General features: G+C 40.6%; 1 protein-coding gene across 2 annotated transcripts; it reads left to right on the top strand.

Annotated features, from left to right (window-relative positions):
* Nucleotides 1-1,884: 1,884 nt before the first annotated feature.
* Nucleotides 1,885-26,857, top strand: LOC121284498 (neurite extension and migration factor-like). Of its 2 annotated transcripts, none has more exons than XR_005944484.1 (2): nucleotides 1,885-2,014; nucleotides 15,700-18,058. XR_005944484.1 is itself a non-coding variant. In XM_041200032.1 (2 exons), exon 2 carries the CDS (start codon nucleotides 22,194-22,196, stop codon nucleotides 25,578-25,580), a length of 3,387 nt encoding a protein of 1,128 aa, XP_041055966.1. In that variant the 5' UTR covers nucleotides 1,916-2,014; nucleotides 22,030-22,193; the 3' UTR covers nucleotides 25,581-26,857. The 2 variants fall into 2 exon arrangements, 1 of the variants encoding a protein (XP_041055966.1); XM_041200032.1 differs by lacking the exon at nucleotides 15,700-18,058 and adding an exon at nucleotides 22,030-26,857 and having other exon boundaries at nucleotides 1,916-2,014.
* The last annotated feature ends 750 nt before the right edge of the window (nucleotides 26,858-27,607 follow it).

Below are 27,607 nucleotides of genomic sequence, written 5' to 3' on the forward strand. Positions count from 1 at the left end.
TCACTTTAAAAAGTGGTAGTGCTACACAACATGATAAAGGGTATCTTCAATGTGAAGACAGAACATTGTCTCCACAATAACTGTGCGATAGTAAACAATACTATCATGGGCAGATGCATCTGCAACAGGTAGATTTGTGAGGATGAAGTCAAGTAGTTTTCTCCCTCATGTTTGTTCTCTCACCACTTATCACAAGTTCAGTCTGGCAGATAGGACTTGGCCATCTCCATCAGTAATTATGCTACTGAGCCACTCTTGGTGATGGACATTGAAATCTCCCACACTTCCTGTGGCCTTGCTACCTTCAGTGTTTCTTCCACGTGGTATTCAACAAGCAGAGCACTGATTCATCAGTTGCGGTTGGGCAGTGGATGGCAATCAGCAGGAAGTTTCCTTGCTTATGTTTGACTTGATACCATGAAATTTCATGGGGTCCAGTGTGCATGTAGCGGGTTCCAAAGGCCATTCCCTTCCTGTTTAATATTGTGCTGTCTAGCCATCTCTGGTGAGTCTGTTCAGTGGCACTGAACATACCCCCATGATGGAGGAATCTGGGAAAGGTAAGATTCTTTGAGTATGACTACATCAGGCTGTTGCTTGACTAGCCTGTGGGATAGTTCTCCCAATTTTGGCATACGTCCCCAGATCTCCGTGAGGAAGACTTTGTAGGGTTGATTAGGCAGGGTGTGTCTTTGTCGTATCAGGTGTCTAAGTTACTCTTATTAGACTTTTCTGTAGCGGATTGATACAACTGAGTGGCTTGCTAGGCAATTTCAGAGGGAAGTTAAGAGTCAACCACTGTGTGTTTGGTCTCCCCAATGTAGAGGAGGTCACATTGTGAACAGTGAAAAATTACAATTATATAGCGCATTTCATGGTGACTCAAACTGCTTTACAGTCAACAAAGTACTTATTTTTAAGTCCAGTTACTATTTGTAATGCAGGAAACATGGCAGCCAACTTGTACAAAGCAAGCTCCCACAACAACGTGATAATAACCAGTGATAATCTATGTTTGTGATGTTTATTTAGATAATTATTAGGATAACTCCAATGCTCTGAAATAGTGCATGGGATCTTTCATGTCCACTTGAGAAGGTAAGCGGCACTTTAATTCAATGCCTCATTTGAAAGAAGGGAACTCCAACAGCGCAGCACTCCCTGAGTATTGCACTGGAGTGTAAGCCATGATTTTTATGCTCAAGGCCTAAACAGAGAGAACGTTTGGTACCTGGAAAACGAGAAGGCAGAAAGTGAATTGAAAAAGTCGGTGTTGCATCTGTGGGAGAGTGCCGTGGGAAGGGCGCTATCCACCCTATCACAAACTTTCCCTTTTGTTCGTTCCTTCCCTCCTCCCACCCGCTTGTGAACAACCGCTATCGACCGAAAATGTTAACTCTTACTTCTTTCTCCACGGATACTGCCCGATCTTAGGGCAGTTTCTAGCATCTTCTGTTCTAATTTCCAGCATCCCAAGTATTGAATTTTTGTCTTAAGGGAACTTCCTGCTCTTCATTCACCCACTCTGATTTTCAAACTGCAGTCAAGGTGTGTGCATATTGTTGATTAATGAACCAAGATGAGGGCAGAACTTTATATTTCTAATGTGCCGTCTTCAGTCAACTGAAACAATTGAAAATACGTTCAATTTATGCACCAATTGCACCACTGCCAGCTTTTCTTTGAGCAAACTCTTTAAATAATGCAAAGCACGATGGGATAGATGGCTCTCTTCTCCAAGTGCACCCTCTGGGATTTGTAGTCTTGCAATAAACAAAGACTCTGCAAACCTGGACCAGAACAACTGCAGTTTCCGAAATGCAAAGCGTCCTCATCACCTCCCCCTTGCCAAATGTGCCTCCGCCTCTCCCCGCCCCTGGCCACATTGGTCCAACCTCCCCCTCTCTCCTGCCCAGTAGCTCGGGCTCGGTGTGTTGGAGAGAGCAGGATTGAGCACGAGCTCATTTTGAAAATACTGGCGGTTACTGCGCAGGAGGCGCGAGCGGAGGTTGAGGTGAGGCGGGGGCGGCGGTTGCAGTGGAACGGTGCGGGCGGGGCTGCGCCCGGGGGTGCAGCAGGAGGAGGAGGGGGCGCGGCGGAGGCGGCGGCTCCAGCTCTTTGTGTGCCGCTGTGATGGACGGCGACTCTCACCTCACTGGGGCTGCTGCAGTTCAGGGTCCGCAGTAAAAGCCGCGGGGCGGGGGTGCAGAGAGTGTGTTGGGGGAGTACAGCACCCACTCCCCCCGCCTCCCCCTTTTGGTTCCCCGCACCAACCCATGTAAAACCTGCCTGGCAGGAGGAAAGGGAACAAATCCCCAGGACATGAAGGAACTCTTGCAAGGCCAGTTCGATGCACAATGAAGTTTATTCGGAAGGGGTGGGGGGTGGTGTAGTTTCTTCGACGGTTGTTTGTCCATTGGGGAATCCGTTTCACTGGGAAAGCTGCGATAAGTTTTTATTTTTATTGCAAAAGTTTTCAGGACCGCTGCTGGAGACGATTGAGTTTTCATGCCCGCTAGTTTTCACCGTTCTCAGAATGACTTAATGTAATTTTCATGGTTGGCACTAACATTTGGATAGTTGAACCTGGGGTCTTTGGCGCACTCATTATTTTCTCGGAAGAATAATAATATTTCCACAAAATTGGCCATTCTAAGACGCATGCGATCCTGCTGATGGATTTATGGTTTTTACCGTCTTGTAGAATATTTCCTTTCGGTAGCAAGTGGAACCATGTGTGTCAGTTGGAGTAAACTTTTTTTTAAAGGTGTCGGATCTTAGCAGTACATTCTTGATCTTTCTCATTAACCAATAACTCAAACGCCCCTTTGTGCTCCAATAGATTTTGTGTGATACCCCAAAAAAAGATGCAGCATACCTCTGGAAATTTCACAATGCAGTTACAATTGCAAAGCACTTTTAAGAAATAAGTGCAACGATGGAGTCTGGATCACAATGAAATTTGTTCAGTTGTATTTTTATGGATGAGGTTGACAACCTGCTTTATAAGAAAGGATGGATCTATAAAATTTAATAGATAATTTGCAAAGTAAAAAAATTGTTTTAAAATTTACCTAAATTAGGATATTTTGCAATGCTGTTTTCATTACTGAAATTGTACAGACAACTGCAGCATCCTCTGAAACTACAGTTCTTAACAGCTTTAACAGTTTTTAATCAATGATGCATTGTATAATAGAAAATGTTGGAAATACTCAGCAGGCCAGGCAGCATCTGTGAAGAGAGAAACAGAATTAATGTATGGTATTTTAGCAGTGGCGCACGTTGGAACCGGAAGTGGGCAGCACTTCCCCTCTTGATTTGGAAGCGGCTCCCATGCAATTTTTATTAAAATTTTAAGTGCCAGCAGTGGGCATAGGAGACACATTTGGTCACGCAGCAAATGAAGCTTTTCATTGGTAATTTTCATTCTTCTCGTGTCCATGAACAGTCTATACATGGCCCAGCCAGAACTGGACACATTTTTGCTCCTTGTTGAATTCAGCAAGATCTGCAACAGTGCAGGGTTCCTCTAGCGATAGACATTGCAGGAGATGTTGCATAATCTGTGGCTCAGTTCCACATTCACAAGTTGTCGGGCAGGTTGTATATCCCCATTTGCTTAGTGACACCTTTGAACGACTTACACCAGTCCTAAGTCTGTTAAGGCACTTCCAGGTTGCCCAGTTGCAATTAGCTCCTGGGGGAAGGCTTTCATCCGGTAGAATTTCCATCGCTGGGGGTTGTTTGAGACTGGCGAGCCGGTCTTTCCACAAGGCGATGCAGGCCAAATCGGGGTAAAACCCACTGTCAGCTGACAATGTAGCAGGTATGGGCAGGCTACAAAAGAGCCTCCTGCACAAATGGGGAGACTCTGCGTCACAGCCAAAACTTTCCTGCCCAACTCCATTGCCTAAGCAATTTCTGTAGTTTTGCGGTGCAACAGATCTTGACTCTTAACCCTCACCACCCTAGACTTCTCTTATCACTCTGTCCTTTTTATTTCCTGTTATTCAACACCCTCGCAACACACTCAAGCCCTCTAATGCCTGAGGCTAGAGAGAGACCGGTCCCACAGTCTATTGATGCTTCTCTGCAGGTTCTCCTCCAGAGACCGGTCCCACGATTTAGCAAAACCTCCCTGTAGGTTTTTCTCCAGGCAGTCAGGATAGACAGGAGGTGCTCTTTCCCATGGATGGCAACAGAGGACCCTCACATCTGACCAAGGTGGCCTGGATGGAGGTCACAGAGGTGGTAAGCAACCGTAGGTCCATACAGCTACCTGGGTCTAGTGCAAGAAACGGGTCAACGATTTGCTCCAATCCTCCAGGGTAAGTGTCGGGGGTTGCAGCTAAACAATGAAGAGCTTTTGTAGGGTTATCCATTCATTCATATTTGAGTGGACAGCAATGACAGGTGGCTGAATTTGTGATCAGCCTCACTGCAGCATGACAATTGAGGCCAAAGTGTGTGAACGTTTAGCTTATGTGTGTGGTTGGATGCAAGGTGTGACTGATGAGCCAATATTTGTGACGGGGATGCATGCAGACAAGGGGCTAAGGTGTCACTTGGCATGTCACTAACTCTGCATGTTGTCATGCAGGACAAACAGACCCACAGTGTGAGGGAGAGGTGAAGAACCAGAGGTAGAGTTGCAGAAATGAAGGTTCTCACCCCTGTAGAGGAACTGGCTCTGCAGCTTGCAGGAGAGGAGGCAGGACGTGTGGTCACAGATGGAGAGGCTGGAATGGCCAGGCATAAGTGTAAAAATGCATCCAACCTGGTACTGGTAGATGGACATACAAGAGACACATGAGCACATGTATTGTACACATACTGTGATGACACTTAATGTAGTTCCTTTTGCTATCCACTACAGGTCCTCGCTATCCAAAGGCCAGGCCACAGGCTTGGCAGGAATCTGAAGACTCCAGCTCTGGGACAAAAAAACCACTGTCCCAAAGGATGCAACATCACCTGCCCCTTCCACAGCCTCTACCAGCATAGTTATACCCATACTGGTTGCAAAGGAGTTGCATTTAGAATTGGAATCACAACTTGGCGATCAAAGCATAGAGACCTTCCAGTAGCTGAGGGGCAATGTGACAGCTGGCTCCCCTGACACTCTGAGGACTGCTGGGGACCTGGCCCCTTTTGTGCCCCATGCTGATGATGAGCTTTTGGTTGTGGCCACAAGAAGCCTGCTGGAGATGCAATGTAACGTAGGGGAACATATTGGGGGATTTGCCAGAGCGAGCAATGGAGGGGTCCATGCAAGCCATGAGTTCTGCCATCTCTCAGGCATGTGAGCACATGGCTTCCTCCATGGAGAGGGTGGCAACCACTGTGGAGAGCCGGTTGACCACTTGATCCAAATGCACTCTAATGTGCAATCCATCACTGAAGCCATGGACTCAGTACAATAGTGGCGAGGTGAGATGGGGACAAGGTACATGGACCTCCCTCCAGGTGCCCCTTCTCTGGGAGACAAGGAGGTGCCATTGTGCATCCAAATGAAGGAGGAACATGTGCTAGCTGCCCCCAGGCCTCCCTTTCAGGGCACCCCCAAGATGAGTGGCCTATCTTCATCCTCTGCCATCAACACCATTGCCTCCAGTTGGGGAGGCCAAGGAGGATGCCCCTGCACCAGTGCAGGAATCCCCATTTCGGCCAGAATCCTTAAGGTCTTGGATCCCCAAATGACACCCACCATGGTCATCAAAGGCAACAGCACAATGCACTCAAACAGACTGTCTCGAACTCAGCAGCTGATGTTGGGATTGCACTAAGGCATAGTGGCCGTAAGCTCAAACATATGACTAAATTGAGAGCGCAAAGGTGGCACGAGTGTGTTTCAGTTTTATTGTTAGTAAATATTTCACATTACATTGCTTTCACTTTATTCATGTGTGCATCATCGTCATTTGTTGGGACTAGCTTAGTCAAAAGATAAATATACTGACCTGCCTCATGGTTGGCATGCATTACCAGGGAATTAGGGACATTTTCTTTATTGTGGAAGAAATGATGTGTGTTTGCATTCGCTCACAGTGCCAAGTTTTATACTTGCCGGTCTATAGGGCATGGCTGAAATTGCTTAGCTGCTCCTCCCTTCTATGCGTTGTAAAGTAGATTGCCTGAGATCATTCTTAGCATGAAATGTCGTAGGTGAACTCCATGGTGCAGGATCAGATTTCTTGGTCATAGTAGGCTGATTGATATATGTTCAAGCGTGATACAGATATCATTAGGAGCAGTATTCATTAGCGAATTTGTGTGACAAAACTTCGCTCCCATTGCTGTTCTAGCTGGTAGAGGATGCAGGTTTCGAGGTAGCTCTGCCAGAGAGACTGACAGGGATTGGCCTACATTTCAAGCAGGCAGTAGAGTTCTGGTGATGGGACCATGATCATGCAGGAGTTTCACTCTTGGGTGAATCTGGTGGATATTTGGTTGTTCCCCTTGCATCCAATGCGCTTCTCTCCATGGTCCAGGCACCCAGTAAAGGCTTATTCATGGCTTCCTCCTCAGGCACATTCAATTCATCCAGCACCTCATCTTCCGACTAGGCAGTTTACAGCCTTCTGGACTGAATATTTTCAACAATTTTAGAACGTGAACTCCCTCCTCCATCCCCACCCCCTTTCCGATCCCTCTTTTTTTTCCAATAATTTATATAGATTTTTCTTTTCCCACCTATTTCCATTATTTTTAAATGTATTTCCATCCATTGTTTTATCTCTACCTTTCAGCCTATTTTGATCCCTTCCTTCACCCCACCCCCACTAGGGCTATCTGTACCTTGCTTGTCCTGCTTTCTTCCCTTAATTAGCACATTCCTTAGATAATATCACCACCTTCAACACTTCTTTGTCCTTTTGTCTATGACATCTTTTGGTTATCTCCACCTATCACTCGCCCTCTATCCAGCTCTACCTGCGCCCCCCCCCCCCCAAAAACCAGCTTATATTTTACCTCTTTTCTATTTTTCCTTAGTTCTGATGAAGAGTCATATGGACTCGAAACGTTAGCTGTGTTCCTCTCCACAGATGCTGCCAGACCTGTTGAGTTTTTCCAGGTGTTTTTATTTTTGTTTTGGATTTCCAGCATTTGCAGTTTTTTGCTTTTATTCAATTCATCCACATCTGAGGAGTGCTGCTTCTCTTGCTTGTCCTGTTGCAACAGTTCTCCACGCTGATGGCCACTTTGTGCAGTGTACAGTAGACCATGACTATTCATGATACCCCATGTGGCGTATACTGCTGTGAGCTCCTCTAGACCAGTCAAGGCAGCAGAAGTGCATTTTAAGCAAGCCGGTGATTTTTTCGATAATAACTCTGGTGGAGGCATGAGCTGCGTTATAGCACTGTTCTGCTGCACTCGGATGCCTTACTGGTGTCATCAACCAGGTCCAGAGGGGATAGTTCTTGTCACCCAGGATCCAGCCATCAACCTGGACTGGCACCTCTGAAAGCTGCCTGGGAATCAAGCACAGACATGCATGATTATTTGCCTGTGATTGCAGACTGGCTGCACATGCAAAGAATGAAAGCTGTTATGCTTTACAAATGTCACTAGTTGGTCCCAGGCAGTTCTAATGGCCACATGAGTGTAGTCGCTGATCCCTCGCACTATAGGGAAATGAACAAATGCCCAGAAGCCCATTACCATTGTTGCTTGGCTGTCCTCATCTGTGGAGTACTTGATAAATCCATTTGTGTGATGGAAGAGTGCATTGGTCAGCTCTTACATGCACCTGTGTGTGGCAGTTGGTGATATGACACATATGTCACCCATGGAGCCCTGGAAAGCACCAACGGTGGAAAAAATTAAAAGCTAGCAGTCACGTTAAGGCACAAGGTTCCTCCGAAATCCACATGGTTGCAGATCTAGCTGCATAATCCCACATATTTTAGTGATCACTCCCTGGGATGACCTCATTCTTCTCTGGTTTTGCCTCTCCGACCTCTTCAGGTAGTTCGTTCCCGTCCTGAAGAGGATGAGATGTGCCAGTGCCCAACTGCTTTCCTTGGATGGTTGCACCCTGACCAGCCTCCCTCTCTAGTGTTGCCTGCAGCTAGCATTGTTACCTCGTTTGCTGACTGGCAAGAATCCTCCTTTGTCACATCCTCTCCTCCTACTCCCAAGGTTGCAGGAATATTTGGCGTTTGTGACCTCCAGGTATTCCAGTCATTGAATTGTGTGGAATAAGGCAGGCAATACCATGCAAACATGTGAATATGGGTTTCATCCGTAGAACTGATGAAGTGAAATTTTCAACTCCTCCATTGTTACTTGACAGTAAAGAACTTGAATATTGATGAATAGTGAGACATGTTGCCAAAGTTTTTCATCTTGCACTCATCAGGACAGACATGATGCCAAATTTCAAACGATCACAACAATTTATACTACAGGAGAAAAGGATGCTGATTGGTTGGTAAGTCGACTCTGGCTGAGGCTTTGCCATGGAGAAATCAACGGACAACTTTACAGGCTCTCCACGCTCCTGGGTAATGCAAAAAGGGTTTGACCGTATTCATTTTGTTTGCAGAGAAAAAGTCTCCACATAAGGATATATACCACTTCTACAAAGCGCAAATGAGTCATGTTATAGGCTCGACAGATTATCTTAAATTGGTTGTTGGTGTAGCTTTTAGGGCTCAGGATTGTTCAAGTGCTGCCCAACAGTTTGGTTGATCATAATAGGCAGAGTACAGACCATATTCAACCAGCTCGTGCTTGCAAACCCAAAACAAAACATCTGTTAGGTGTGATTCTGCGATTGGGTAGTACTTGCTGAACAATCCTGAGTGTGCTAAAAGCTGCACTAGTAACCAATTTAAGATAAGAAATCCATCTCTTAATGTGGCTCATTTACATTTTGTAGAAGTGACACAAATTCATATGAGGGGATCCACTCACTGCAAACAAAAGGAATATGTTCAAGCCTTGCTGCTTTTTTGAATTACCTGAGAACTTGGGGAACTCATAGGTCCTGGCTGGTTTCTCCATGGCAATGCGTCAGCCAATTAGAGTCGACTTACCAACCAATACACTTTTCTCCTGTAGTATATATATTGCTGTGATTGTTTGAAATTTGGCATTCTTGCATATATCCTGATGAGTGCAAGATGGAAAGCTTTCTTATCATAAACCTCTTTTCTTCAATATTCCTTTCATTATTCACAACCAAAATTCCACCACCCCAAACTTGGCTCCTCCTACTTCAATTTCCGTCACCGCACGCACTTTTGGAAACATTTGAGAAAATGGGATGTGTCAGGTTTGTGATGGGACCCTTTACTCTCCACCTTTCTGTCGCCTTCACACTTGTCCCCATCACCCTTGACTTTCCCACATCAGTTAGCACCCTTCCTCTATAACCCTTCCACCTTCCCCCATTATATTGGACCCTATCACCCTTCATACGAACATACATACGGACTAGGAGCAGGAGTAGGCCATTCAGCCCTTCAAGCCTGTTTCCCCCATTCAGTAAGATCATGGCTGATCTGATTGTAACCTCCCATCTATCCCCATTAAGCTTTCACCCCCTTGTTAATCGAGAATCTATCTAGGTCTGCCTTGAAAATATTCAAAGACGCTGCTTCCACCACATTTTGAGGAAGAGAGTTCCAAAGACGACCCTCAGGGAAAATTTCTCCTCATCTCTGTTAAATGAGCAACCCCTTATTTTCAAACCGTGACCCATAGTTCTAAATGCTGCCATAAGAGGAAACGTCCTCTCCACCTCCATACTGTCAAGACCCCTCAGGATCTTAAAGGTTTTGATCAAATCACCTCTTACTCTTCTAAACTCCAGTGGATACAAGCCTAACCTGTGCAACTTTTCCTCATGCGTAAACCTGCCCATTCCTGGTATTAGTCTAGTAAACCTTCTCTGAACTGCTAACATATTTACATCTTGCCTTAAATAAGGAGACCAATACTGCATACACTACTCCAGATGTGGCCTCACAAGTACCCTGTACAAGTGAAGCATAACCTCCCGTCTTTTGTTTTCAATTCCCCTTGCAATAAATTATACCATTCTATTGGCTTTCCTAATTACTTGTTCCAGTGGGACATACCATCTCTGCCCCTTTGTTACAATCCTTGACCAGACCCTGGGACATGGTGGGGATGTCTGGTTAGGGACCAGTAAGGATTTGTGTAAAGTGGTTAAAGGTTGAGATTAAGGACACCTGCTGTTGGAATAAAACCACAAGATTCCATGGGTTTTGAATAAAAAAAAAACAATTTATTATACAAGTTTAGAAAGACAAAACAATTTAAAAGTATATCTTATACTCTTAACATTCAGGATCAACTTGAGGTACATGTGAATTGACAGGCAAACTGTGGTCTAACACCGCAGAGGAAATAGCAAATACAACCAATGGATTTTCAAGAACCCACACAGATGTTAATATTCACTGTAAGTTATGCAATCTCTTTAAACTCTGATTCCAATTCTGTATGTTCAAAGATTTAGCCTAGGAACTCCCTCAAAGCCGCTCCGACGCAGACTGCCTTAATGACAGCTGCCTTCCAGAGTTTACTCCTCAGGACTTCTGAGCCCTGACTGCCTGGAGACTGCTCACCAGAACACCTCTGCTGCCTGCAGCCTTTTCTTCCTGCTTCTGAACACACCCAGTTACATAGGATTTCTTAAGCCCCAGCCCTTAGCTGCACTGTTATTAATGGCTACCAAAGCTGCTTCTCAGCTGAACCCTCTCAGCAGCAAATGGCTACTGGGGCTTTGTATGAGCCCAACTGCACAGAGTTATCAGATGGCTCCTGAGGCTAACAGCAGCACTCTAGCTGTGCGGAGCTAGTTGTCACCTTTATCACCTGCCTGACTCAAATTGACTGACCCTTGAACTGCTCTTTACTGACCCTTAAGCTTATTTAGGAGACCAATCAAAACACTCCCACCCTTGTTACTAGGTAGGAGCCAATGTAGCAGCATTGGAACATGCTGTACCTTTAAATGTTACAATGTCCATAGACTGCAAACTTACATAAAACAGAACTAGTAAATTCATAACACCTTTACCTCAGAAGAAAGAAAGCTTCACTACAGTGAAGGTTTCTTTACAATGGCTTAACAGTTTCTTTACAACAAATACTTAACTTTTAATAAATAGCTTATTACATACTATACTGAAACTTTACATTTTGTTTCACAACTGCACATGCCATACAATTCACAAGTGTAACCAAAACAAAAGTACATGTACAAGATAGGATTAGCCAGATTTAACTGTCACAGAATTGCCATAACTCAATGCTTGTGTTTCTTTTTCTTATTCTTGCTCTTATTCTCAGTCTTTAACTCAGCAAAGAATGTTTTGGTCAAGTCTACAGCCCAACTGTCGTCGTCCTTGCCAGCTGCAGGCACAATTCAATTCTATCACTAAATTCAGTGCTCTTCACAATGATGTTTTTCCAGTTCATCAGCCTTGGTTTTTAATTTTGCATTCAACCAACTGATCTGATTCATCAGCAATTGCTTTTCCTGTTCAAGACAATTCTGAGATTTCTGATGCTTGAAGTTCATAAAGTTTCAACGAAAGATCTACCTTTGTTGAATTTGCTTCAAGTTTATAATTTAAACATTTCAAGTCCTCTTTCAAATGTGTTACTTCCTGTGACTGACACTCCAGTGTTCTCGTCAGTTCTTGTTTTTCACTAGCAAGCTCATTTTTCGCATGTGAGAGTTGGTTCTGTGCACATAAGTTTTTCCTTCAATTGCTCATTATTGACACTTGTGGTTGGCCAGAGTAATTTTTAGGAGTTTGGTAAGATCAGCATGATAAGTTGCCATGCAGCTGTCACCATGTTATTGTCTTCATTACCCAATAAGAAATCTTCTACTTCCATAGGTAATCTAGGAAAAATTCCCACTAACAATTTTGTTTACTAAGTCGCCTCATAGACTAACTTTGCACAAGGGAACAGATTAAGAAGTTCCATTAACACCACGATTAATATCTTTCCCTTCATCAAACTATCTGGGACACAAATTGTATCATCAGATACCATCAATGACTGAGCTGACCCAGTATCTTTCAAAATATTTATTGGTTTATTTATTTTGTTGGAGGAGTAAGGGAACACTTCTTCCATTGAGATAATACATTTAGAATCTCCAGTAGCCTGACTCACTTTAGCAGTAGTCAAGGAAGAATTCTCTTAATTATCCTGAGCCGTATCCCACTTTCTAGTGTGTTCTGAGGGAACATGTTTTACTTGTACCACTGCTACAGCTTTAGTATCCGTTTTCTCTTCTGGGACAGCCTTTTCTGAGGATTCTTTAAGCATTTTTACCGCTACCACTGTTTTACCTTTCAGCTTCCAATAATGAGCTTTGAGATGCCCATTCTTATGGAAATAAAAGCATACTGGTTTATTTTCACCCCTTTTATTCTCTACACTGTCATTTTTCTTGACTGTAGCCTCTTCTGCTTTTTCTGTAAAGCTAGACTCTTTCCTGTTCCTTCAGTTTCCCTGTTGGTTTAAAGATGGAGATTTATGCCTATGTGACACATCATACCCATCTGCCAGAACTGCTGCTTCCCATAACTTAGAGATCTTACAGATGTGACCTAATAGCTATTGGGATGCTATTTTGAATTTCTTCCATTATTAGCTTGTTTACATTCTCAAAATTTTGTTCTAACTTCAGGGATCAAAACTACCGGTCCCACAGCATTTCTTTCTCCCTAACAAATTCTACAAACCTCTCATTCGGTCTTTTCTTTAAAGTCTGACATTTTAACTGATATGCTTGAGGGACAAGCTCATAAGCATTAGGTATTGTAGCTTTAACTATAAACTGAAGCTTGTTCTTTTGAAAGACTAGAATACACGCCCATAGCCTTCCCAGTCAAAATACTTTGTAAAATTAGAGTCCATGTGCCCTTTGGCCACTTTCGTTTATTTTATCTTTTCAAATGAGATTAAATAGCTTTCAACCCCAGCTTCATTGAATTTAGGCAATAGATGAAGATTCTTTGTTTATCAGTGCTCGGAATGGGACGACTTGATTCCTCATCCGAACTATTAGACTCTCTTTCACTCCGTACCCTAAGCTTTTCTCTAGCCAGTTCATGCTGTCTGATTTCTTTCTCTCTTTGAAACTCAAGCTCACGCTTTCGCGCTTCCATTTCTTTTTCCACCTCCAGTTGCTTCATCAGCAACTGAATTCTAACTAATTCAACTGAATTGTCTGGATTCACTTTTGCTTCTTCCAATCCCAAATGCTGTTGTATTACCGGAATTATTTTTTTTGCTTTCTTAGCCCTTGCTTTTAATTCTAACTCTTAACTTTTCTACTAATGCGATTAATCTGGCCCTGGTTAGTTGTTGCAAATCACTCCAGTATAAATCTTTCCTTTCCAGAAAAGCTATAGCAATTGACAAAGCCATTTTGTTTTTCAATCCATATAGTAAAATTTACTGTGGAAATCTTTTAAAACTTAACCTCAGCCTGTGTCAGCACTTGTTTGTCTGTGGATCCAAGATCCTGCTAGAGCCCCCAATTTATTTTGCGATCTTTGGCCACCCATTTAGGGACCAGTAATGTTTTATTTAAAGTTGTTAAAGATAGAAGTTAAATACCCTGCTTTTGGAATAAAGCCACAAGATTGGAACATTGTGTTAGAAAAATGCAGTATAGTTTGCACTGGAATTAGATACGTGCTCAGTGATTACTAATAGACAATGTTATAGTATGATTAGTTATACTAATACAATATTTATTCAATAAATGTGATTTCTATGTTTGGCCTTGGATAAATTTTGCTCAAAATGTAAGGAGTCTATTCTATAGGTGTTTGAATTGAAAATAAAAGTCCTTGAAGTTTGTTAGAAAGTATCCGTACTCGTCTTTTCCACAAAAGACGGCATTAGGAATATTTAAACTCATGGTGGGGGAATGCTTACCTGTATTGTTTTATGTATTAAGTTGACATAGATCAGAATTTGGTATGTTGAAGATGGCATCTTAGATAAAAAGCTAGTTGCAGTGGCAAAACATAACTGCAAAATATTCTACCAGATCTACCTTAGCATGAGGACAGTCAGAAGAATTGAGAACATTAAAATACACGTGAGCTTGAAACTGAGGATGAAGCCATATTTGGAACATTTTATTTCCTCAACATATACAATGTTGGAAGAATTTTTGCTTTCAAAAAAAAGTAAAATTCAAGGCTTGGATATAGGTGAGATGGAAGAACTAGATAAACTGAAAAGCTTAAAAGAAATACACATTCACATTAGGATGTTGTTAATCCTAGGGAGATTTGTGAGGTATGGATGCTTGAGTTAACTACTATATTGGAAACATGCTATATTTAAAATTGATGATGAAATGATGTGCAACTTCAATCTTGCTTAAAGTAATGGAATTATGTTCATCACAAGTGAATTTAAGGATTATCTGTACCTAATCTATTAAAGAACAGCAACATAGCTTTAGAGTAGTTTATTTTTAGTCCAACTTGAACATCCTTGATGGTTTTGAGGAAGCAACAGTCCAAGTTCACTGTGATTAAACTGCACAACATTATGTAATTTGAATTCAAAAACACATTTAATGAAGTTCTTCATGAAAGGTTATTAATGTTGAAAATGGGGATTCTGGCCAAAATTTGAATATAAATAGGAAATTGGTTAAAGGTTAGAGAAACAATGCATTAGAAGGATAATGCCAGAATATGGGGGTAGTGGTGGGCACTGAGTGAAGAGCTTGAAGACTCTGTATTGGGGCCAGTGCTCTTTCTAATTTATCTCAATGATTTGGTATCAAAAGCTCAATGTGAATTGGTCAAATGTTCAGGTGATTAAAAAGCTTCAAAGGGCAGTCCTCTGTATCCCTCCTGGACCTCCTGTAAAGCCTCATCAAAACACTAGCATTGCCTCCTTACGAGCACCAATGCTAACTAGACCATCCTTTTGTCTCATTGACTTCCCCACCCAGCGTACCTTATGGCTGTTAAGCTTGCCCGCTCCTTTGTTCCATTCACCCCAACAATGATTGGCAAATCTGATTCTGCCAGTGGAAACTCCTTTCCATTGACCCTTCCGCCTTCACCTCCAACAGGTGTAAGAAGCAAGGATTTCTTTAATTTTTTTGGCACGGGGGCTAAAGTAGAACTTTTGTGTAAATTACTCTGGAAATTCAAGTACTTTTGTTAAATTGAAAAATACAGACCTGCACCATATTTTCATGTGACTTCATTTATTAGCATCTGTTCAGCTTCAACTTTTTAGACTTAAAGTATTTTAGTTACTCATTTTTTAAAATTGTCATCTCTGGCAAAGTGCCAAAGAAAAGATATTGAGGTAAAAGCAAAAAACTGTGGATGCTGGAAATCCAAAACAAAAATAAAAACACCTGGAAAAACTCAGCAGGTCTGGCAGCATCTGCGGAGAGGAACACAGTTAACATTTCGAGTCCGTATGACTCTTCAACAGAACTAAGTAAAAGTAGAAAATTTTCTTAGTTCTGTTGAAGAGTCATACGGACTCGAAACGTTAACTGTTCCTCTTCGCAGATGCTGCCAGACCTGCTGAGTTTTAAAAAATATTGTGGGACAGGGAACTGTGGTAAGTGAGGATGTAGTGTGTCGCAAATGCTTGACTTTGTAAGACGGTTATGTTTTAAACTGTCTCCTTTAATTCAAGGTAAAATGGAGTAGTTTGGAGGCAAGCCCATGTGACCTCATAACTAAATCTGCTTGGAGGCAAATCCATGTGACCTGCTTGTCATGGAGCAGAAACTCAAGTCGAAGCTTATTGAAAGTAAAATGCAACACACAGGAGAAGGCAGGTGGTTTTGCTGCATACAAACTCAGGCAGTCAGTCAGTCAGAGAGTTTTGGAGAAGACCGGAAACAGATGCCACTATGCCAGACAGACGAAAAGGACGACTTTTGGGTTAACCACCAAGCAGAGTGCTGGTGGGGACAGATTCCCAATTCAAAGAAATTAGGCTTGTGGAGAATAAAAGACCAAGGAATTGCCAGAGGGTGCTTTGCTACTGAACGTCCATTCGATTATGCTCAGAAGATTGAGTGAGGGGACTTTATATACACACTTCAAGATTTGCCCTGGTGGGGCAGGAAGAAGAGATACTGTTAAAGCTGGGGAGGAATTTTGGACTTTATACACCATTTCTGCTGAGAGTGCAATGTAATGTATAAATGTGGTGTGGGGTTTTCGGTTGTGTTGTTAATGGGGAATACCTTTTTCGTAGTTTAGTGTATTAGTTGCTTATGGAGTAATTTTTAGCTTATGTTGATTTTAGTTTGTTGCAGTAAAAGTCTTAAAATGTGAAATCTTGTCATGCAGTTCTTTGTATTGGTCACTGGGAAGTTTATATCTCTTTAAAAGTTACCAGTCTTGACAGGGATTGTAATAGCTGTGTGATGCAGAACAGGATTTTGGTACCTGCGTTTTGGTCAAGAGGGAGTTTATAGATGGTGAATGTTAGCCGAGTGAGTAATTAGACTGGATTTTCAGTTTCCCGCAAGGGCAAGTTTGGGTGCGCCACTCATTAAAAATTGTAGTCTCATATGGCATTACTGGTTTCCAACGCCCCCAGAACATGATGTGATTTTTCAAAAGGACTGGCAACCCACTGGCCTCCAACTGACAGCTTGTTCAATTCATGGAGCTCATTAACAGTCTCCGCAGCAGTAATTTGAGAATTTCAATTGAGGGGCATGGGCAAAATGGAGGGTCTGGGACACTTAGGGTGCAGCTTTGGGGAAAATAGGGAGCTATTAGGGCTAATGATGCATTGTTCAGAAGTTGGAAGAAATGGGAGATTTAAACTCAACTGCTCAACCAATGGCACAGAGTTGACATTGCTACTGCTGAGAAACTTACTTTTGTGAACATTGAGTGGTAGGACTCTTGAGATGGGTATGAAGCTGCTGGCATCACTTAGGCATCGTAAATGGGTAGGGAAAGTTCTAGCAAACCACTGGGCAGCAGGTGAGGAAGTTGCAGCTCATCAGGCAGTTCACGAATGCCTTCTTTCAGAGGTTGGGGGAAAATATCCATTTTGAGACAGATGGGTCAGAAGAGGCTCGGAGAGCTTTGGAGTTTGCCATCATCAGTGGATTCCCTCAGGTCCAGGGGGTCATCGATTGTACCCACTAAGTCACCAAGACACTGGCAGACCAGCCAACCAGATTCTTATGCAGAAAAGGTTTCTACTTAATGATTGCCCAGCTGATCTGTGACCACAGGCAGTGCATCTTGAAGATGTGCTCCCCAATTCCCAGGCAGCTGGCAGAGAAGAATACCGAAGTAAACGATTATAATGATGAGAGGATGTAGGATATGAAGCTCAGGCGGGAGCAAAACTCAACAACAATGTGAATGGCCAGGGAAGGAATAATATGAGTGGCAGGGGAGGTTATTTATCCCATTAAACCAAACACCATGGTCCAGGTTTTCCTGATAATCAGCTGAAAGAAGTCATGATTCATTAAAGACGTAAGGTTGGGCAGATATATCTGTGTTCCCTTGATGTGGACAGATGCCACTTATAAATTATATACAAATAAGGAGAAGGAGGGCCAAGGGTAATCTTTAAACTCCTAGCGGTGATGGTGTAGGAGAGGGAAGAGATGCTATTGCTGGAGTTCTGTTGGCTTCATCCAGATAAGCAGGAAGGGCAATCCCATGGAGCTGGGTATTTAGGAGAAGTTATATTGTTAACGATGTGAAACGTTTGGAGAGGGCAAACAGGGTAAGGAGAGATTATGCATCATGGTCACAGATTCTAATTTTGATGAGCCGTTTCTGTGCAGTAACGTGTCAAAGTCATACTGGAGGGATTTGAACAGAGTTACAGGAAAGGTAGATGCAAAGCTGAGACAAAGTAAAATGACCAAAGACCTTAGGGAAAGAAAAGCTAGGTAGGGGCCAGTAATTAGGTTAGATGGGTAAACATGAGTTTAATTGAAAAGGGGCTGATGGTGGAACTTTGGCAGCATGAAGGGTCTTAATTGTATATTAATTGTACGTAGCTTGTGGGGATTTACTTGTACCCCTATAAATAGGAACAGATTGAAACTGTGGTTGCTGGATTAGGAGGTGCATCTTTGTTATATATATTATATAGATAAATATATATTTATATAGATATATATAAATAAACATGTGTAATGCTTGACTCCAGCTCTATTCTTCGCCACCTGGCTTTCTGGAGTAGAGTTGAGGGAATGTGCCAGGAGAAGGGAAGCTGTGAATAATGTTGGAGGCCATAATTTGCTGTAGCAGGGCTTCTGATGCTATATTCCCTTAGTTAGACTTGCCATGTATGATTAGGTTTCAATTTTGTTCTTATTTGGCATGTTGTTGAAAGTGCGCGTTGATAACGTCGCAACAAGGGAATAATGACCTGAGTGACTAGGGCAAGCAATTGTGTATCTTCTTAGCTTCTTCAGTTCTCCATCCAAAGGCAGATCCAACGAACAGTGCCATCACCTCCACCATGGGTAAGCAAGAAGGCAGGCCCCAAATGTACCCCTGGAGGTGAATTCAGTGACAAAACAGGTACAAAAAGAGAATTGAAGAGGAACCGAAAAATTAAATTGAGAGAGTTGAAAAAGATGAAAGGAAAAGAGAAAAAATAGCATTTTAAATTTCCAACAGCAGTTAATATCTGAGGGAATGAAACTCCTCACATCCTAATTTTGGTAGAAAGTTTGACTGGCAGGTAATTACCATTTATTATGTATTTAAGGGGGTACCTAAAAAGTTAAGGTTTGTTTTTTCAAGCCTATGGCGAGTTTAGTTAGTATCTACACCCATAGGAATTATGCACCACTCAATGTATCTCAATGGTGAAATAGAGAGCAAATAGAGGCAGTGGCAGGGAGGGGGTTAGGAAGAGGGTCTATTGGGTGAATGGTGGGGAAGGGGCTGTTGAGTGATTTGGGGTTTGAGAAGGGAGTGAATGGGAGGTGGGGGATCTGGGGAGGGGCTGCAGAGTGAATAGGGAGAGGGGGCTGCTGATTGAGCAGGGAAAAGTTTGGAAAGACAGGCTGCTGAGAGAATTGAGGGTAACGGGACTTGGGGAGAGGGCCTATTGAGTGAATTAGGGAGTTGGGAAGAGATCCTGCTGAGTGAATGAGTCGGGGGAGAGGTTTTGGGGAGAGAGTCTATTGAGTAAATTAGGGAAGTGGGGGGTTAGGGACAGGTGCTGCTGAGTGAGGGGTGTATGTGTTGAGATTGGCTATTGAATGAATGGGGGAACATGGGTTGTGAAGAGAGGCCTATGGGTTCAGTGGGAGAGGAGCTGATTACAATGTGTTGGGGTGGTGGTGGATAGGGCTTTCATTGTGTCTTCTGTCACCAGGGAATATGGAGAGTTTGATTGAAACCTACATGAGTATATAACAATAGCATTTTTACAAAGTGTTTTAAAAACACATTTTATATGATATATTATCTGTGATATGCAAACTTTAATAATTATGTACTGAATGTTACTATGCTGCTTTATTGCTGTTTTGTTTTTATGCTGGCATTTGGGGTCATGTTAATTTTCAAGAGTTTTTTTTATGTATATTCATTCATGGGATGTGGGTGTTGCTGGCGAGACCAGCATTTGTTGCCCATCCCTAATTGCCCTTGAGAAGGTGATGTGAGTTAAAATGGGGAAATAGTTTGCGAAGTGCTGCCATAGTCCTTTGTTTCATTTTGCATGCGCATAATGCAGCAAGGTCATGTACTGTTATTAGTACGGACTTCGTTCTGTATCACATGCAACAATGCTGAAATGCAGAGGTCACTTTGGTGATTTAATATAAATGCATTGCTCCACAGTCTTGACAAGGCAAACAAAGGGAAAACTAACACTTCTATCCACTTGAAGTCTAATAATTCCACCTATTTGAAGTGGCTTAGAAGCATTTGTATTTCGCTACAGATCATAAGTGCTATAATTGCATAATTCCACGTCATAAAATATTTTCATACCATTTTGTCTTCGGCCACTCTCATCCCTGTATTTTTACCTCCCGATATGTGTGCAAAATGTAATTTAATAGTTAATTCTCCAAACAATACTGTACTGCTAGGCGAACCAAATTTCCCTAATTTTGAAGAGAAAGGACCTCCTTTTGGGTATTTGAGGTAGGGAATTAATACAAAGTATTTTATTTTACCTTGTATTAAAATGTCTTAAGTGCAGTCTCTAAAGAGAATTTCTTACTGCACCAGCATGAATATTTTTGCATTTCTTCCATTAACTGTTCTTAAAACAACTGCTTTGAATTTGTGTTGATTTGTAGTAGTTCACGCTGTGGGCCTGCACCCAGTTGTAGATGGTTGGAGACTGTTCAGTTATTCTCAAAATACTGATCTGTAGCAAACTGAGAAGAGATCTAACCATCAGTTTAGGTGAGATTTAGTGCTGTCCATGAAACTAATGCAAAAACCCAATTCCCCGCATCAAATTATTATGTAGTGTCCCATCCTTCATCACTTGTAAAACAACATAACCTTACTTATGGAATAAATATAGAATGCCATTACATGTGAGCTTGAGCTGATCAAAAACAGCACCAAGATCTACTGAATTTCCTTTGTTATTCAATTGCAGTCACTTTTCAATTTTGGGAAGAGGACAGGATAAGAGAAACTGATTTCAAAAGTGACCTGAGAGCCCTCCACAGCCAAGCAGGCAAGGGAATCCACACTACAGATGGGAATACAAACCTTTCTGTGGTTTAGTGGGGTTGGATGGGTCTACACTGATCATTAAGCAAGTTTGAAGTATGCCATTGTATGCTCCAAGTTATTTGCAATGGAAATACTCTGGAATCATCATAGAATGGCTACAGCACAGAGGACATTCGGCCTGTCGAGCTTATGCCAGCTTTCTGCAAGAGCAGTTTAGCTTCTCCTACTCCCGTGTCCTTTTCCTGTAGCTATGCCTGTGTTTTTTTGATTTTCACGTACTCATCCACTTCCATTTTGAAGGCCATGATTGAATCTTCCTCCACTGTTCTTTTAGGCATTGCATTCAAGATCCTAACCACTTGTTGCATTAAAAAAGTTTACCTTTATATTGACTTAGGTTCTTCTGCCAATTAGTTTAAATCTATGTTGTCTGGTACTTTACCCTTCTGCCAATTGGACCTGTTTCTCCCTATCTACTCTGTCCAGATCATTCATGATTTTGCACACCTATATAAAATCTCCTGTCAACCTTCTCTAGGACAAACAACCCCAGCTTTTCCAATCTTTCCAAATAACTGAAGTCCTTCATCCTTTGAACCAATCTCATAACTTTTTTCTACGATGTAGGGCGCGGTTTCTCTTAAGTGACAGCTTGGCCTAATTGGGAGAGAGGTTTTATTTGAGTTGTCTATGTGCGGGCAAATTAATTATAAAGTTTTCAGTAAGGTATCACTTTCTTTTATGAAAGAAATACTTTTCAGCTTTTTATTAAATGCTACATTTCTTTTCCCTTTAAGTATAAATAACAAATTAATAGAAAACGTAAAATATTACCCAAGAAAATCAATGCCGATCTGGTATTTGCACATTTTTATTTTCATTTACAACATGTTTTCTGGTAGGAACGCATTAACTTTGATATGGGTGTCCTAAAGAAGGATCTTATTTAGGACTTGAGGAAACTATACCAATGAGTTTTGCACAAAAGTTCAGCCAAAAATGATGAGCAAATATATTTACCCAAATGGCCAACTTTTACAAAAATGCTGTAGAACTTAATGTGTGCATCTTCACCTGTTTGCAGCTGTCACCAAAAGAGATTTTAAAATACTTTTTAAATGCTTAAAGATCTTAAGGATTGTAATATTTGCTGTAGTATTTGTTGTAATTCATTTCCTTTTAGTTTTTTTTATGCTTATGTTATTTTAAAAAATTTGTTCCAGAAGCTGCAGAAACATCTATTTAAGTTTAGTAACCTAGATGCAGTTATAAGGACATAAACTTTTGACTGTCCTGTGTATCTTTTTTTTAGGAGTTTACACACGTTAAGGGCTGGACGACTATTTTACACAGTATGGAATATAGAGTGATAAGCAACTTTGCTATGCCAGCAGCTAATGAAAATGAATTTTTTTGAGACTGGTGCTACCTTATCAAAATCCTCCTTTCTTCAATCAGTATAATGTTTCTCTTCACATGCCTCTACATGTAGCAGAATATTTTTCAGAATTTACTATGGAAGTTAAGGACTTTTCATGTACGCATGAAAAACCCTGTGAAGTTCATCAGACAGCTGAAGGTATTTCTGAAGCAAATGAAATTGAATGTTGTGAATTTGGAGCCAAATGGAGAATATGCAAAAATAAACCAAGCAACGGAACCACAATGGTTCCTGAAACACACTTTTCAGTTTTTCAGACTGAAGACACTCTTTCTGATCAAATGTTGAATTTTTCTTTGAGTGGAATAACATATGAAGACAAATTTGATGGTGCAAAGGTTGATGAATCAGATACCACTACCAATGCTCACGAGAGTTTGTTCACAGAAAAATATAATGGCGATGACGCATTACTACCTATTCCAAGCCAGAACTGGAGTTACTTTGAATCTTTTATAAATGAAAACAAAGAAGAATTTTTAGATCTCTGTGCAACAAATGACTTTTCAACTAACTTAATTAGTGAAGAAGACAGTGACAGTTTTTTGTTTGATGATGAATCAACTCTAAGTAGTGATGTCTGTTCACTGAAGATAAGATATGAATCTTTTCAAGACAATGTGAGAGAGAAAACAAATGCTTTTCAAGATGATGCACAACTTCATTTTTTTCCCAGTAGCCGATGTAATGGAACCAAAAAAGGTATGAAAAGCCCCATAAAAAAGAGTTCTGCTTCTGTTCAAGCAGAGAGAAAGGAACATGACAGTTCAGAACATAGCACGTTGTATGAATTAGAAAGTAACAAATGCCTTCTGTCGGGTGTTTTTATGGATAACTGGAAGGATGGTGAGAATTCAATAGATTCAGTTTGTTTATCATCCATTCTAAATGAAGATAGAGGAAATTGGAAGTTATTGAGGAAAAGCGCTGAAAGGTATTCAAATCAAACCAATTACACCTTGAGGGCAAAAAGGCAAATACGGTATAGTGATGATTATTTATATGATGTTGATTCTTTAGAGACCATGAAAACTTTGGGCAAAAAGGATCATGTGGTAAATGCTCCACGAGAAGATGATGATGACTGGTGCCCTCGGAAAAGGAAAAAAGCTGGGAAAAAAGAACCACCTGTTATTATCAAATATATAATTGTCAATCGATTCAAGGGCCACAAAAATATGCATGTAAAAATCAGTAGATTAGATTGCACAGAGACACAAGTATTACTGACTGATGAAGTAGTGAAAAAATATAAAAAGCTTTCACCACTTAAGGAATTTTGGTCTCCAATTCTGAATGATTGTAATGTGTGTCATAACCAAGAAAAACTTGATAGAAAACTAAAAGTCTGTTCTGGTGCTGGAATGTCTTATATGTTCTTTGCTTCTAAAAATAAAAAACAACAAACACTAGCTAATGGGATGTCATCAATTAAAATAGGATGTACTTTGAGTCATCAAAAAGACAGTATAATTGAAGCAGATGCTACAAATACAGAAGTACCCAAGAAAGTACAAAAATACGATAAGTCAGTTTATGAATTTACAGATGAAATAGAACTAAAGCGCATCACCATTCGGACTGTGAGTAAGGCCAATCAGTTAAGAGTCGTGCATGAAGACTCTTCATTACGAAACATAAAGAAGAAACACAACATACTTTCAAAGAAAAGGAGAGCAAATGGTCAGAATGGTGAAGATACTTGTGATAACAGTTCTTTAGAAAGTGCAAATGAAATGCCTCAAGTTCCAAATGCAGACATGCACAAAACTCCAGGTCACTGGAATTCTGCTTCTACTTCTTTACTTAATTTCAATACTGCTATCTTACATTCCCCAACATTCAGTGACAAATTAGAAGCATGTAGTGGTTTACTTTCTCCTGTTCCAGCTACTTGTTGCCCAGATTGGTCGGTACCATCTGCTTACAATACACGGTCGGCTCCAGAAATCCTTGGAGGATATTTCCGGTCTCTGCTGGATGGGGATGATTCCTCAGCTAATGAAAATGTCCAACTTCCCTCCCAACATTCCTGTGCCAATGGCAAACACAATGAAGTTGTGCCAGAAAACACTTTTTTTTCTTCACTGCAAAGACAAACTGAGGAAGCTTCTACAGGGTGCAACCATAGTGATTCAAATGTGCTTTATTTGGCAGAAAAGCCAAGCGTCCAGGAAGTTTGGAACGTAGAGAAGACTGTTCAGAATGTACATCCACATAGTGTCATGGGAAAAGATCCATTTCCCTTGTGCACGGTTGACTCTCAAAATGAAAGACTGGTGCAGATTGGAGTTGAGAACCGATCAACTGAAAACAGTAATGTAGATCAATGTGGCTTGAAGGTGTACAGTAGTCATAATGAAATTAATGCCAACTTCAGTCAAACAGTATTAAATGAAGAAACAAAGCAACCATTTCCTACAAAAGATTCTTCGTGCATTTTAGACATTTCAAACTTTACACCAGCAAAAGTAAAACAGGGCTCTTTTTCTGAATTTTTACAGGAATGTACACCAAAAATCCTCTCCAAAACAGGCAAGTCTAATAAATCTTTGGAGCAGTGTAGCCATGATCAGCTTCCCAGTAAGGCTACAAGACCAAATTTATGTGTAGAGCAGTGGCAGGTTTGTAGTGAACTACACAGTACAAATATCCATGCTTACCGCACCAACAGTGACCCAACATGTGTTTCGTTTTCACAATGTGCACAATCTTCTGTTCAATTGCAGACTTCTGATCATGTGAATTCAAGTAATTATTCAAAAATTAATAAGGCAATAAATATTGCAAGAAATAGACTTGCAAATTCAAATGGAGGTCAGTGGGACAAAAAAGCCCTTCATAAGTACCAGAATTCCAAAACTGAGATCAAAACTATAAAAGTTGAGAATATTAAAAAGGACAGTGCATCACCAGAAAATTATGCAACCATTGGAGTTCAACGGAACTCTGCGGATGCATTATATACAAATCAAATATGCCAACCTGATAAAGCTTATAAACCTATAAAAGGGTTTACTAATAAAGGTTTAGAAATGTGTGCAAAGTTTGTGAAGAAGGATTTAATGAATGCAAGAAACAAACTTCCTATAAAGGAAGCAAAACTGAATGGAAAAGGTAAATACTCAGTTGCATCTGCAGAGTCCTGTGATGATATATCTTGCGACATTACTAGAGAAAGATTATTAAATGGTGGTCAGAGAGAATTTGAGGAACCTGGTAATATCCTTTCCAACATAGTTTCTGGAATGGCAGCAGTTAATCAGTTTATGATGGCCTCAGTGGAACCAATTGTGAATCATGGGGAAGTTGCTCTCCCTGCTATTAATCAGCCTTTGGAAATGCAAAATAGTTCCAAATGGAAACCCAAACCATTGCAGATATTGCACATTGGTATAAAAGATCTGAAAACTAAGCCATAGCATGTTTCTGAATGTAACCCAAGCATTGTGAGTCTTAATGCTTATCCTGTAATTCACATTGCTTCTTGCTATGTTCAAATGTGTCTAGTTCTACTGCACAAATAGCTGACTGCAACTGTCCAAGCAATACACTTTGTGAGTAACAAAGTAAAATATATAATGTGAACTTTTTTTTTACCTCTACTTACAGCAATGATGTTTTTTGTTTATATACTTGGAACTCTTCAGCTGATTTGCTGTTACTCAGCATAGGTCCTTTAAAGTAAGGTTCAATGACTGAGTATTTTGAGACCTTGCCCACAAAATATACAATGTTGGTACAAGATATGGTGCAAGAATAGCAGAGAGTTTTTTTGGTACATATCGCTGTTTGAAAAGTCTGCCTTTTTTGCAGTACTTCAAGGAATATTGCGCCATGGAGAAATTTAGGACATGTTTTTGAAGGTGGTGTCAGTTAGATTTGCATTCAGCTTAACGCCAATACAGACTGTTTAATATATGTGTAACTATGGGATACATATTTTAATGTATTTACCATTGAACTTATGTACTTAGAATGATTGTTATTGAGAAAGGACACATTTTTAATAGTCAAGCTACCACTGCCTAGCTTTACTGTAAATTAAATTACTGTGATTGATCTGTCTTGCCTATGTAGAATTACCCCTTTGTCCAATCTGCTTTTCTATGCAACTTTTAAGAATCAAGATGTAGTAGGTCTTTTGTTGTCAAACGGACCTAAATATTTCAATTCCATCAGGAACATTTTGACCAAAATATTAATTTTAGAAGGAAAACAGTAAAATTGGACATACTTTAAGAATTTTAATTGTGAAAACATTGTGCAATATGTTTTTATTCTCAAAAGGTTTTTGTGCTAAAATCCATATAAGTAGATGTGATCAGTTTATTTTGATTTACTTGAAAAAAACTTATTGCAAAGATTTGCTTGACCAATATGAATTATTGCTTTTAACTCCCATAAAAAAATCTTTTCTCTAACACTAAGCATGAAAATAAATTTTAATAAAACAAATACTAAATAGGTAGAGTTGTAAATGAGTTCATGGAATTTTCCCTACTGACCATAGGTTGTGAATGTATGTAGATAAACCGAAACAGAAACCCAAATTACATGGGGAAATAGTTTCAGTTCAAAATTAACTCTTTTTACAGTCACAATAAATCACTCCACTGCACTTCTAGTGCTGAAGATTGCATGTTGCAGCATTTCATACAATTTAATTTCACTTGAGGCTCATTAAAAAAGATGACAGTTCACATACGATCTATGCCGTTATCTTCATTTGTAAAATAAAAAAATTCAACTTACTGCCTTATCATTCCTTCATGATTGTTTTGTTATCTGTCATAATTGAAAGTGTAATTTAATCTAGTGGGTGATGGAATAACTAACTGCCAGTTTATTTGAGTGTAAGTACAGCACTGATATCTAAACTATTTCCCTCATTTCTTTGTATGCTCTACCTAGACAATTAAAATTCTAATAATCAGAGGCAGATAACTGTTAATATTAAATACATTGCTAAGCGACATGCAGATTCACTCCAGTGCCATTCCTATGAATTCCATTTTTTCCCATGATGTCTTTTGGTTGTGCCTTCCCAATGAAAAATGGTAACTTTGGCCCAAATTTTGCAATAAAAATGATGATGCCACTATCAGTGCTCACCATTATTAAAGAGTAAATCAGAAAACAACATCTGATGGCCGCACATACACAGTTAAAGGCAGAAATTGGGAAGTTGCTATCTGAGTTTCCCTGCTTTTCAGAAACTGCGTTGTAACAGTATCTTGCCAAGAGATTCAGCATTCAAACACATGAAAGGCTTGAAGTTGTGGTACTTGACAACTAGATATCTGCTAACATACCAGAAAAAGTTGGGGCTTGTACATTTAAGTGTAAGTGAATCTGTTCGTGATGTGATAAGTCATAATTAAGGTCACATCTCTGGGACTGAAAATTAACTTACAAGGGAATTCTTTGGATTCTAATGTTGGAGATT

The sequence above is a fragment of the Carcharodon carcharias genome, chromosome 11 (genome assembly GCF_017639515.1).
Source record: "Carcharodon carcharias isolate sCarCar2 chromosome 11, sCarCar2.pri, whole genome shotgun sequence".
In the NCBI taxonomy this organism is placed as follows: domain Eukaryota; kingdom Metazoa; phylum Chordata; class Chondrichthyes; order Lamniformes; family Lamnidae; genus Carcharodon; species Carcharodon carcharias.

Excerpts from the sequence above, each read along its gene's own strand:
- LOC121284498 (XM_041200032.1), top strand. The coding sequence starts at position 22,194 with ATGCCTCTACATGTAGCAGAATATTTTTCAGAATTTACTATGGAAGTT.